Here is a 14852-nt window from a genome sequence, read left to right on the forward strand (position 1 = left end):
CAAAACTCCAAAAATGGGCCAGACAAAATTATTGGCACCTGTTCAAAATTGTGGGTAAATAACTTTGTTTCAAGCATGTGATGCTCGTTCAAACTCACCTGTGGCAATTAATAGGTGTGGACAATATAAAAATCACACCTGAAACCAGATAAAAAGGAGAGAAGTTGACTCAGTCTTTGCATTGTGTGTCTGTGTGCGCCACACTAAGCATGGAGAACAGAAAGAGGAGAAGAGAACTGTCTGAGGACTTGAGAACCAAAATTATGGAAAAATATCAACAATCTCAAGGTTACAAGTCCATCTCCAGAGATCTTGATGTTCCTTTGTCCACGGTGCGCAACATAATCAAGAAGTTTACAACCCATGGCACTGTAGCTAATCTCCCTGGACGTGGACGGAAGAGAAAAATTGATGAAAGGTTGCAACACAGGATAGTCCGGATGGTGGATAAGCAGCCCCAGTCAAGTTCCAAAGAAATTCAAGCTGTCCTGCAGGCTCAGGGGGCATCAGTGTCAGCGTGAACTATCCGTCAACATTTGAATGAAATGAAACGCTATGGCAGGAGACCCAGGAGGACCCCACTGCTGACACAAAGACATAAGAAAGCTAGACTGCAGTTTGCCAAAATGTACAAGACTAAGCCAAAATCCTTCTGGGAAAATGTCTTGTGGACAGATGAGACCAAGATAGAGCTTTCTGGTAAAGCGCATCATTCTACTGGTTACCGAAAACGGAATGAGGCCTACAAAGAAAAGAACACAGTACCTACGGTCAAATATGGTGGAGGTTGAAAGACGTTTTGGGGTTGTTTTGGGGTTTTGTTGACTGTGTGCAAGGCATCATGAAATCTGAAGATTCCCAAAGGATTTTGGGTCGCAATGTAGGGCCCAGAAAAAAAGCTGGGTTTACATCCTAGGTCATGGGTCTTCCAGCAGGACAATGACCCCAAACATACTTCAAAAAGCACCCAGAAATGGATGGAAACAAGGCGCTGGAGAGTTCTGAAGTGGCCAGCAATGAGTCCACCCACAACACCTGTGGAGAGATCTTAAAATTGCTGTTTGGAGAAGGCACCCATCAAATATGAGAGACCTGGAGCAGTTTGCAAAAGAAGAGTGGTCCAAAATTCCAGTTGAGAGGTGTAAGAAGCTTGTTGATGGTTATAGGAATTGATTGATTTCAGTTATTTTTTCCATTGGGGGTGTGCAACCAAATATTAAATTGAGGGTGCCAATAATTTTGTCCGGCCCATTTTTGTTTTGCGTGAAATTTTTCCAATACACACAAAGGAAATAAACATGTGTATAATAAAACATGTGTAATTGCAATAATTTTCTGGGAGAAATACTTCATTTTCTGGAAAAAATTCAGGGGTGCCAACACTTTCGGCCATGACTGTACATTTTCATGTAGACTGTAAAAAATAAAGGGTTGTGAGTTTAAACACTGATAAAGACCCAGAGGATCGCTAATACAAACCGTATATCAAAGGGTGGGCTTTGGGCTGGTGGAACTACAATGAGGGGTTTCTAATAAAGTGCCCAGTGACTGTATAGAGAGAAAGAGAAAGAGGGGCGGGGCTTTAACAACAAATGACTACATGTGATATTGTGCACTGTGTGCTACAAGAGAAGGAAGAGGAAGAGCTGACAGGATGCTGTCACATCACTATATTTGGTGTGTGTGAGTGACAGAGAGAGAAAGATGAGCTCATCTGAACACAGTTCCTCTTTCAGGTGCAAACGTTTGAGTGCGGAAGAGTCCAGTGAAGTCCTGCTGAGAGAGATACAGGATTTGCTCGTGTGCTGGTTGTGTCAGGTAGACTGTAGGTCTGAAAAGAGCTCTGCAGAAGTACTGAGGTAGTGTAGTTTATGAGTAGCTGACAGATCGGTCAGTAGAGCGGGTGTAGGAGTGGTCATATCTGCAGTCGTGTGTCTCTGTATGTAGTGAGGAGGTTCTGTAACTCAGGAAGAATGCAGGTTTGTTTTTATCTGCTGCTTGTACTCCATGTTGCTGAAGGTGAGTGCACTGTTATATCTCCTACTGTAGATACTAGTATAACACAGTACTGTGTAAAAATTAATTCAAAGTCAGGCCAAAATCTTACTGATGGCACTTGGGTGTAATGATATGCATTTAGCAGCAGTTAAAATCATTTAAGTTGATTGGTTGCCTTCAAAGCCACTTCCAACCACATATTTCAAGTAATTATAACTATTTCACCACTTAAGCTGATGTGAGTTTCTCAACAGTATAATAAAATAACTAATATTAAACTGATTTAGAAACTGTGCTTAGGCTGGTCAAGCATGTCTTTTAATGGCAATGCCCTAAAAGTAAAATCCTGTTCATGGTTGATCAAGTGTTACACAAGTGATGATAGTGAAGGTCATTAACTGGTGTGTTTCTGCAGGCTGCACACTGAAAGGCCATGGGCAGTTAGAAGAGATTACTGCATACACAGGAGGGTCAGCACTGCTGCCCTGCTACTGCACTGACCCACAAGACACACCTGAGAGAGTCACCTGGAAGAAATACAGCAAAAACAGAGACAGTTGGCAAGAGGTATCCAGTGAGAATAGTCAGCACAGAAACAGAGTTCAGCTGGTTAATGGTCACTCTCCAGGAAATCTCTCTCTACTCATATTAAACCTGACTGAAGAGGATGGAGGATATTACAGATGTACAGCTAAAGGCAGCCCACACACAGACATCAGACTCACTGTTAAAGGTAAAACTCTGTTTTGACTCACATGCGTTGTACAGTGATGATCTCATAACTAGACACTTGATAGAATCAACTTAAAAGCTCTTTTAGGTAAAAATTACACCTGCATTAGTTCTCCAGCTTTGCAGTAGCACAAGAATGAAGACTAATGCTTCCAGATTCTGTTGTAATGATGGTGAATTGTTGAAATAATTGTTACTTTACATAGTTACATAAACTGCTTCTCCATGCTTGAAATCAAGAGTAGTAGAATAATTTATATTTCATAGCTATTGTCAGACTTTTTGTAGTGCAGCTTCATTTATTCAGTAAAGGTTTAATAGTGAATGGCTGTTTGTAGCAGTAGTCAGGTTTGTGGAGCTGAAGACAGAAAATTCAATAATATGGTATTTTATGATAAACTATTTGGTCGGTTTCTTACTTATCATTCTTAATTATATGGTAATATTTAGTGTTTCTGGATGAGTTTTCACATGCAAACAATAATCCTCAATCCTGAATGTGTGTTTCTGCAGGCTGCACTCTGACCAACAATACAATAACATCATATATCACAGCTCATACAGGAGGGTCAGTACTGCTGCCCTGCTCCTGCGCTGAGCTATGTGCCAAACCTGAGACATTCAGCTGGAAGAAACACATCAATCAAAATTGGGACAGTAAACTCATTGAACGTGATGAGTACAGTAACAGAGTTCAGCTGTTTAATGGTCACTCTCCAGGAAATCTCTCTCTACTCATATCACACCTGACTGTAGAGGATAGAGGAGTGTACATGTGTGATGCTATGAAAAGTGGACTCACATACATCAGACTCACTGTTAAAGGTAAAACACTGATTTGTATTCTGAGTAAAAACTGTGTTGAATTAACTGTATTCTATTTTGTTAGCATTACATTACAAATGCTCCAAGAAGAACCTTAATGAGGGTTCTGTAGTGAGGGTGTCTGTGCAGTAGTTTTGTTTACTTATTTTTAGAGTATATGCATATTTGTATTGTCCTATGATTTATGCATTAAGGACTATTTTATTGTCACACAATCCCCACCTTGGGATTCTGTTTTGGATCTTTCCATCATAACTCCACCCCCTCGTCACTGTTCACCGAGGTCTTTTTCGCCCTGGTTCCTTGGGTACCTAGCTCCACCCAGACATCGTATTCACCTGTTTTTTGCTTGTACTTAAATCCTGTGTTTGTACAAATGGCTTTCAGTTTATACATTGTTTGGTGAAGTCATGTGTACATGTTATTCTATCTTGTAATTCTGAGCTCTGTTTCAGGTTGTGTTATTCTGGTGTTCCTTGTGTTAAATGTAGTTTCTGGTTTAAATCTATTCAGCCACTTTTCCAGTTATTTGTATATTTTTTGTATATGTTTTCTTCCTGTCACCTCTGATTTATAAACATCAGTGTTTGGTTGAACACTGTGCATGGCTATTCATGAAGATACATCTCAGGGCATTCAGTATGTGGTTAATTGATACATTAGCAAGACAATTCTAATTTGTTTCTGAGAAATACTCTCCTTTCTGGCTGCTCTGTTATCTGCCCATGTCATATCATTCTTTAGAAATCAAGGCTACATATTGTCAGGCTGGATAATTTAAGTTCTTCTGTGAAAAGCAGTTTAAAATGGGGTTCTTTTGCATATATGCTGTGTAGCATCAAACTCAACCATCGTACCACCCACTGCTGATAGTGTAATGAATATTATTTGTTAGTACCAGTTGTATATGTGAGTCTTTCCTTCTAATATCCATTATATCCATTTCAAACAAGAAAACAAGAAAAGAATTCAAAGTATTCTGATGATCTTTCAGAATCCCACAGCCATCTTTTTGGTATGCAACTTCATGTTCATTTGGTTGTGCAGTTGTGATTTCTTATAAGATAACAAAGCCATAGCCGATCCAGAAAGGGCAGTAAAACATTTTAACTTAAAAATTCTGTTTAAATTTCATTTTCAAAGCATATTCGCCAGTGTACTCCAGAGGATTGCTTTGATCTTATTTGATTTGTTGCCATGTTGCTAATGGCATACTGAGACACTAAATGGTATGCAATATGGTGCAGTACCATTAGAAGTGCACTCATTAGTGTAATAGGTAAAGCACAGAAGTAGGAGGTTTGGAATGAAGCATTAGATCAGCCAGTGAGACGTGTTTAACACTCTAGCAGCTCTAGTGACTGATTATAGCTCTTGTGCAACCCAGTTGTGGGTTGGAAGTTAGGGAACCAGACTTGTGACTGGAAGGTCGTCGGTTTAATTCTCTGAGCTTACAGTATGTGACTGAATTGCCCTTGAGCAAAACACCTAACCCCCAACTGCTCCCTGGGCACTGCGGGCAAGTGTGCTCACTTTTCCCTAGTGTGTGTGTTCACTAGTGTGTATGTGGTGTTTCACTGCACGGATGGGTTAAATGCGGAGGTGAAATTTCCCCATTGTGGGACTAATAAGGGTCACTTAATCTTACTTAAAGATTTGTTGGTATTTCTTGTTTTAGGATGTATTTATTGATGTAAATTGATGACTTTGCATAAATTAAAAAAATAAAGTCAGCTTATTTTAGTTTCATATTCATCAGCTTCATATTCATCAGCTTCTTTTTCTACATTTTTACATCCAGTCCACCAATCCAATCATCTTCTCCACGAAGCATTTTCTGAAGACAGTGTCTAAAGTGTCCACATATATTTTCAGCTTTTTCATGGTCATTCTAGTCTTTTTTGCTTGGTCTTCATCCACCTGCAGTGTTGTAGCTGCAGAAAGCATGATGAGATTAGATCATGGCACAGTCAGAGTTACAGCACTCCAAGATAGGAAGAAAGTGTTCTTAATGACATAGTCAAATACTATGAATAACAGCTAATGTGTAAAGGAAGACACATTTTATTTCTCTAATAAAGTTGATATCAATTAACCAGTGTACCCACACAAAATAGTACTAAAACTATTACATTTCACATCACAGCAACTCACCTATCCACCAAAGCCCCTCCCCACAAGACCCCCTCTGAGTACAACATTACCATTGAGCAAAGGCAGTCAAGAGCAAAAACCTCTGCAACAATAATGCAAACACACAACCAGTTATCATAATAGGGTTATAATAATGTCTATCAAAAATACTATATATACCCATAATGCAGGCTGGGGTCTGAGATTCTGTGGCAAATGTAACATGTTATGAACACTACTTTTATAATTCATTATAAAAAAAAAAAAAACATTACAAATTATAATTTATATTATTCATAATGCATAATAAACATGGCAATGAATTTTAATACATTTTTCTAAATGTTTATCATCATGTTTATAATGCCTTATTAATGCATTATAACATGCTATGAATGTGTTCATAGATTCTTGTAGACATGGTATTCATAGAAAGTGTTCTTGTATATGTAAATCCTACTCCAATTAATGTATATTATTAAATTCTTGAAATTTAACTGTAATGTGTTTTGCAATAAATTATTTGCAGCTCATCAAATTTGTCTCTTACAGCTGCCACAAATAAACCTATAACTTCTAGTCCAGTGAACAAGGACCTTCCACCACCCGGTCCAACCATAAAGTCTGACAGAACCAGTACTGTCACTTCAACCAAATCTTCTTTGACAACACCACCAAAATATGGTAATGATACATTCATTACATTAACTCGATCACACATATAATATAGTGTACTAACCAATTCCACACATAGTTGCATAAATGTTTACCCTCTTTCTTCTTTCAAATACAGCTACATCCAAGCCTGAGTTCTTCATTTATGCTGCTGTGGGGGGCTTACTACTGTTGATAATCCTCACTGGGATCATCTATTGGAGATACAGAGGTACAGATACATGCACAGATCCTATTTACATTTTAGTGTTTGTAGCTCTGTGCAATTTCTGTATGTAAAAGTCTGTGGTTTGACTCTGCAGCTCAGAGACAAAAGCAAATGGAGAGCTGTGAGAGAAAAACGGAATGGAGAAAAAATCAGGAGACACAGGTAAGATCAGAAGAATGACTTCTCTTTTAGTGCTAATATGTCATCTCTGTTGTAAGACAGCCTTATTTCCAGTGACAAGGCATATATCCAGTGGTGTAGTGTCTGGGAATGCAGGGTATGCACTTACAAACAGGCCCTGCGTATCACCTTTACTTCTTATATTATCAAAGGATAATTGACTGATTCCAAGCCCTACCCTCCTATCACTGCTAAGCAAAATTTGTTATCCACTATTAACCTCTTAGTTCACCAGGGCCCACCGGAGGGCCCAAAGTTTTATCACATGCTTCTGTATCCTAAGAATAGCTCAGCCAGTTGTCACTGAAGTCAGTTGGTGAAGCTTTAAGTTCTTTAGTAGCCTTCAAGGGTTTCCAGAATTTCACAAAACAACTCTTATATTGCTCAAAGATGATGTATTTAATTTGTTTTTGTTTTTTTTTGTGAAGTTTGCAGCATCTTGATATAAAGTTTTTGTTTGATATTGCATGTCACTGTTGGGGTTAACAGTCTGCAAAAAATAGCCTTTTGACATTGCAGTCATCCACTTGAATTTGACAGCTGAGTGTAAACCTGACAGGTAGGTGAGCTGGTCCAATAATATAGTAACTACATTTTAAAACCAAAAAAAAAAAAAATTAGGCTAAACATTAATAGTATAATGACATCAGCAATGGTGTGAAACTTGCATTAGATTAGTACCTGGCTTTCAGTTGTATTCGTTTAGACATGCAATAACCATTCTTAAAATTACTTTCAGGCTTAGTAAATCGCTCTGTGGGTGCTTAATTCATTAATTTGCATTGACACTGCCCAGCATTTTGCACTCTCAGGAAGAAACACTTAAAAGTTGCATATTCATTAAGGCAAACACACAAAATGGACAGCATGAACTATTTTGCTATTTGACACAAAGCTTTAGTAAATCAAAGCCTGAGCTGGCAGCTCATTATACACTTAAAAATAAAGGTGCTAGAATGGTTTCTTTGTGAGCACCACTTTTGGTTCCCTAAAGATACTTTCAATGAATGGTTCTTTAGAGACCCATTTTTGTAATGACATGCAATTGAAAAAAACTTCCACATAATGTAAATGGTCTAGAAAGAACCTTGAAATTGTTAAGGAAAATAATCATTTAAAAAGGTTTAAAGGCTTTAAAAAGTTCTTCACCCCCTCACACACCTCTGTTTCAAATATGATTCTTTATGGAATCAAAAGTGGATCTTCTATGGCACCACTTATATATACACTTACATCCAAAGGTAATTATATAGATGCACTTTGTAGGTTTACAATTACGGACTGTAGCCCAACTGTTGCTGCATAATTTGTCAGCCCATTTCTAGCTCATTCATTAATATGAATAGACCACCACTGAATGACCACTCTACCATGCGTGGGGCTGGTATGAGTGCATCAGGCTTTCACAAACTTTATAGTCACTGCTAGGTTGAGGAATAGCCTCCTATCCAGTGACATCCTGCCAATAGTGGTCCTGTAAACAGAAACTGACCATCGATGAAGGCCTAGAGGATAGCTAACATAAACTGTGCATGTAAAAAAGACAAGTATAGTCTCTGACCGTGCACCTTCAAGGCTTTCCAGCATTATATGTATGGAAATTAAAGTGTTCAAACACCTCAGCAGTGCTGCTGCAGCTGATACACTTGTACCACCAACAACACTCACGGTACCATGTTGCTACTGGTACTATGTTAGTGCCACTGTGCTGGAAATTGTCCACCTAATTGTATCTGGTGATCCAATTGTGCTTTCTTTCCATTGGTGATGGAATCTCATTCCATTGGTGTTATCCGGACAGTGGTGTTCTCTTTCCATTGGTAGTACAAAAAGGACTATGCTGCAACAGATGCAGCTTACTCTTAAACATGGTTATAGCCACACATTTGAATGTTTATATGGTTGATTGCATGAAATAAATGGTTCTTCTCTGTGATGGAAAACCTGCTGTATATGGTTCTTAGTCACAGAGAAGTCATAGAACCATTTTTGCTAAGAGTAGGGGTAACCAATGAGTATAGGTCAGGGGTTCCCAATCCTGGTCCTGGAGACCCCATTATATGCACATTTTTATTCTTTCCTTTACCTAGCACCCCTTATTCGACTCATTAATTAGCTCATGTACCAGATCAAATGTTTTAAAATAGGAAAAACACAAGCATGTGCAAAGCGTGGGGTCCTGATTTGGTATTCCTGTATTTTAATGTGTTTATAACCTGTGTAAATTACCAAATTTGTGTTGTTACAGAATGATTCTGAGGTGCTGTACGCTACTGTAAATGATGACAAATGCAACAAAGTTAAAGAAACGGTGAGTATCATTGCAGTCATGCGTTTACTCTGTCTTCCATGTGTATAATGACATTTCATAATGCTTCAATATAGAAGAATATTATAATGGACAATAAGCCAATAACTGTTAGATAGGATATTAAGCCAACTTTGAACTGGCTGCTAATTACTACAAGAAGCAGCTAGACTGAATTAAGCATTTTCAAGAGCATTTATGTTTGTGTAAAAACATAACTAGAAATAAAATACAGGAGGTCTTGCACTTGACTGGTCTTCAGAAAACAGCTACAGTCAGTGAATTTAAACCTGTAAAGTGCACCTGTATGGTATACTCTTGAAAAAAGGTTACATATAGAACCACCCATTTCAATGCATGCAGAGTTCTATGCATGGTTAAATGTTTATCCTCAATGGTAGAAAACTTGTTGTATATGGTTCCTCATGTAAGAGGCAGGAAAACACAATAATCTGCAAAGCATGGGGTCCCAAGGACTGACTTTGGGAGTCCTTAGTGTAGTTACAAGGTAGGTATTACTGTATTCTATCATATTCGTTGTAGTTCATAATCTGTATAATTTACCAAATTTGTGTTCTTTCAGAACAATTGTGAGGTGCTGTACGCTGCTGTGGATAAAGAAGACAAGCGCAAAAAAGTTGAAGAAAACGTGAGTAATATTGTAATCGTATGTTTAGTCTTTCTTACATGTACCTAACACCTCAGTATCGGGGGACATTCTAAAGCCCAACAAGCCAGTAGTTGGTAATTAAGAAGCTGCTTATGAAATAAGCATTTTTAATCATCTTTATTTGTATGTTATACATCATATACTTTTACACATATTTGGTGTCCATTATGCCCTTATTAAGCCTTATCAAGACAACAACTGTTAAGCAACTGTTAATCAAGCCAATTTCTAAATGGCTGTTAATTATCAAGCAGCAACGAGACTGAATTAAACAGTTTCCAGAGCATTTTTATCCATATATTATATAGTGTAAAGTTTAAATGCACTCTAGTTTACACAGTATTTTATAGAAAAAAAATACAATGACAATGAAATTAAAATAAATAGATCTTGCACTCAACTGGTCTTGAGAAAACAAGCAAAATCAGAGACTGGAAACACGACAAAACTGACCTTTAATGTATGATGCATATTACTTCAATAGTATATACACAAATAATAGTGCTTTGAAAGATCATTTCCCCCTAATTATTGCTTAATAATGTAGCAATGAGCAGCTGGTTAGTTACTAAATAATGGCTTGTTAAGGCTTATTAAGCATATTAAATAATATTAAATAGTATTATAATGTTGAAGTGTTAGCTGAAATGTGTTAATGTGTTATTTCTGCAGGACGATGTGACGTATTCTTCTGTAGTCCACAACAAAAGATCAAAACCAGCAACTGTACTGTTAGACACTGAAGCAACTACTGAATACGCCAGCATCAAACTGAATTAACTCACACACACACACACACACACACACACACACACACACACACACACACACATAGCCCCAACACACACACATACCCATATTCACACATACCTACCTAACCCCACACACAGATTTGATGATTATAATGAACATTTATTGTGTTAATAGTCATTGTGGTCAGTCAAATGACCTTCTTTCTCATTGTATTACATCTGCATACGTCTCCATTTTGGAATATTTCTTTTTCTAAGTTTGTAAATTTGCAGAAAACATGTCACATTTTGATTTCACATTTTTTAGACCTCCTTTTTTATGTTTACATATTTCGCTTCTAAAAGGTACTGCATTTTGTTTTTATTACATTGAGAATTACTTTAAATTTACTAGAAAACAAGGTAAATGATTTGATTTACAGTCATGTTCAAAAGATTGGCACCCAAATCACATTGTGTTTTTTTTTTTGTGAATGGCTTTGTTTTGCAGTGTTTAGCATGAATTTTGATCTCAGGCTTAATTTCTGGCTGTAGATAATACTTTTATTCTATGACTCATATTTTTCGGTTGTTTCATAAATAAATAGCCAGAACAGAACAACACATTGTGGTTTCTGTTCATACTTGCTGAAAATGACAAGGCTAGTGTGATGTCTTCGAGTGTCTTTTATAAAAAGGAGATAACACTCACACATCATCTAAACCACTTATCCTTCTGGGTCGCGGTGGGGTGCTGGAGCCTATTCCAGCTGACATTGGGCGGAAGGCAGGATACACCCTGGACAGGTCGCCAGTCCATCGCAGGGCAGACAGACAGACATGCACATTCACTCACACCTAGGGGCAATTTAGCATGTCCAATGGACTGCATGTTTTTAGACTGTGGGAGGAAACCCATGCAGACACGGGGAGAACAGGCAGAACTTCACACAGAAATGACCCTGGTCACTCAGCCAGCCGAACCCAGGCTATTCTTGCTGTGAGGCGACAGCACTACCCACTGCCGCCAGGAGATAACATAACATACTAATTTTATTATTAATTTTTTATTTAACTTTTATTTAAGTTCCCTTAAGATTAAAATATTTTTCCAGGGAGACCTGGCCAAGACAGCAGTTTCCAGTTACAAGAAATATGAAATGAAGCATAACAATAAATACATTGGTAATTTAAATAAAACATGTCCAGAATACAAAACAGCGTTTCTTCCGACAACAGCAATATACAGAGTGATTCAAAAAGGTTAATCCGATTTCAAAGCACCATATTTTACAACTGTGAGTCGCCTAAGAACCAATCAAAATCCAATTGAAAGAGGGAGTCATAGAGTTTCTGACTCACCAGAAGATGGCTCCCTTCAGTCTGCAAGGAGTGAGACCCCTGAGCAGAAAGCGTTTTGCATTCTCCACTGAATCCGTCATAACTGTGCAGCGTGATTTCCGTTGGCAGTGAACCTCCAACAGCTCAGAGCATTCGTCATTGGTTCCACAACACTGAATGATCGTTGAAATCGCACTGAAAGAGCCGTGAGTACAGTGACACCCGACATGCTCAATGGAGTATGGGATGAATTTGACTATGGCATTGATGTTGTCTGTTCAGCTGAAGAAGGTTCATATTGAGCACTTGTAAAATTACATAATAAACTTTATGCTCACTTAAACCATTTACAGTTTACTGCATAGTTCTGTACTGATTTATCAAAAGTTAGGTTTAATGAAGGCCAGGAAACCTGATCATAAAGTACACAGTGATGTGTGCGGGACAATGAGTTGGATAGGAAACACAGAGAACAGATTCCAAGCAGCGGAGTACAGAGGAATCAGTATCCCTTTAAATAATATCCACATGTTGTAAAACATTTAAAATCATAGCTTGTGCAAGTGTTTCTGGGCTTTTTTGGACATTGGGTTGTAATTGTAGAACCTCAATGCACCTACATGGTAGATGCACCTGATTAAACAGACAGTGAGTGTAGAGAAAAGGTAGATGTACCTAATAAAGTGTACTTGCCAGTCCTGAAGGGCCACAGTCTTGCTTAGGTCATTGTTTGAAGGGGAGGCTATCTTTCTGTTGATTTGTCATTGACCACTCCCTGCACTACTGATGGGATCTTTAGCTAAGATAAGTCTAAATGGAAGCTCTGGGCAGCCCACTGTGGTCATACAGCATGCACACATGATTTACACATGAACTATTCTGACATTTCTGTTGCTGAGTAGTTGGTGTATCTGACTGCACCTTTGTCGCTTGCATGCACACACATTTCCTGTCTTGTAACTTGCTTCCTCTTCTTGGACACAATAAGACATGTTGGTGGGGGGTGGGTGTTGTGGTATTACAGCTTGTTTTTGTTATCATATGAAGCAAAGAACTTCATGTGCCTCTGTCTGATGAGTGAATTATTATTCATTATCATTTATTAGATATTTAAACATATACATTATATACACAGATAAATGTATTTATGATTCCACCAATAGAAAGAGACTGGGCAAAAATGGTATCCATGAGAGTCGCTAGAAAAATCTACCGCTAACTAAAGGAACATAAAGGCTTGTCTCAAATTTTACAAAACACTTTGATGACCCAGAAGCCTTTTGGAATAATGTTTTGTAGACAGATTAGTTAAAAGGGAACACAGAGGTCCTGTTACATCTGGTATAAATTCTTACATTATATTCCACAATAAGAACATCATACCAACAGTGAAACATGGTGGTGGTGTAGTGTGACTTTGTTGCTTCAGAGTCTTGCTGTAGACATAACTGTCATAATTGTGATTCCAGTCTTCAGTTAATGATCTGAAGTGCAGTTGGATAATACAACAAGACAACAATCTGTGGCACAAGAGCAAGTCCACCTCTGAATGGCTTAGAAGAAACAAAGTTAAGGTTTGGGAATGGAATAAGTGGCAGAACCTTAAATGGGTACTCTGTGCTCAAAACCCCTTCAGTGCTACTGAGTAAAAGCAATTCTGCAAAGAAGAGAGGGCCAAAATTACACCATATCACAGACTGATCTCTTGCTACAGGAAGCATGTGGTTGCAGTTGTTGCTGCTGGACGGTGGCACAAACAGTTATTACATCATTAAAACAGTGTTTTGTTTTTTCCTCCTGTTCTTATTGTCGTATTTTACATTTTTAAGAGGATCTACAACTATTTAGTGTGACAAACATTCAAAAACAGAGGAAATCAGTTCTGGCACTCTATACATTCTACTCTATTCTGAAGAAATGTCTGTAACATGGATGAAGCATGCTTTCGTCATCAGACTTTTAAGTTTGATGCTATTATAGGACACTATGTGCCAATTCCCAGCATGCACTTGTTCTTTCCACTTCTGCAATACTAATCTTGGTGCAGTGTGGTTGTTTTATTTCTGTCTGGTTGGCCTTCTTGGCCTCTACGTCCTCCCTGTTATTATGGCTATGAGGCATTTGCAGGGTAATGTGAGTGGACAGAAGAGTTAAAGTTCAAGTAGCTAAGTTGGTGTCACTGATACTTTAACTACGCTTATTTAGTCACATCCATATTGCCTTTCTGCTCTCCTAGTCCTTTTAAAGGGAACCGTAGTCACCAAAAAAGTTTGCTTTTAAAATTCTATTTTCAGTAACACTATGTTTGAAGGCTACCTATATAGATATGTTATAAGACATGTAAAATCGCCAAATGGCATATTTTAAAAGCAATACTTGATTATTTATGAACATGTGTAATTTTTTACCAACATGACATGTTTATAAAGTAAATGATACTGCATTGACATAAGTGGCCTTAAAGTAAAAGGGAACACTTTATTTGAATGTTGCCTATAACATAACAAACACACACACATTGAATAACACAAAACCAGGATAAAGCAGTACTTGAGCTTGACCCAATAATCACAAGATAACATATAAATGACATTGTACTGACATTAGGGTCCTTAAACTAAAATAATGGACAGGTGCTTAATGACGGTGACCAGTGGAATCTGGCTCGAATTGTCCGTGCGAACAGGCAACTGGCAGAAATCACATCCACATTCAAAGCAGGAGGCCCCACACACATATCCTGCAGGTCAGTGCAGCGTTCTTTAGCTTCCATGGGATGTGGTGGAAGAAGACCCACCAGAGTGCGTCTGTTAACACCACGACACCGAACACAGTGCCTCACCTGGGCTTGTGAGGTTGCTAACTAGACCCTAGAGGACTGGCAACATGTGACATGGTCTGATGAGTCACGGTACCAATTATTTCAGGCTGATGGTAGGGTTTGTGTGTGGTGCAGACCCCATCTAGTCATGGACCCCAGTTGTCAACGAGGCACTGTGCAGGCTGGTGCAGGGTGTGTTCTCATGGCATGGGTTGGGTCATGGTCACCCT

General features: G+C 38.3%; 1 protein-coding gene across 1 annotated transcript; it reads left to right on the forward strand.

Annotated features, from left to right (window-relative positions):
* Nucleotides 1–1697: 1697 nt before the first annotated feature.
* Nucleotides 1698–10916, forward strand: LOC118803300. The gene is made up of 9 exons (XM_036563862.1): nucleotides 1698–2019; nucleotides 2414–2731; nucleotides 3244–3555; nucleotides 6241–6372; nucleotides 6482–6574; nucleotides 6666–6733; nucleotides 9000–9062; nucleotides 9643–9708; nucleotides 10402–10916. Exons 1-9 carry the CDS (start codon nucleotides 1974–1976, stop codon nucleotides 10507–10509), a joined length of 1206 nt encoding a protein of 401 aa, XP_036419755.1. The 5' UTR covers nucleotides 1698–1973; the 3' UTR covers nucleotides 10510–10916.
* The last annotated feature ends 3936 nt before the right edge of the window (nucleotides 10917–14852 follow it).

The sequence above is a fragment of the Colossoma macropomum genome, unplaced genomic scaffold (genome assembly GCF_904425465.1).
Source record: "Colossoma macropomum unplaced genomic scaffold, Colossoma_macropomum, whole genome shotgun sequence".
In the NCBI taxonomy this organism is placed as follows: Eukaryota; Metazoa; Chordata; class Actinopteri; order Characiformes; family Serrasalmidae; genus Colossoma; species Colossoma macropomum.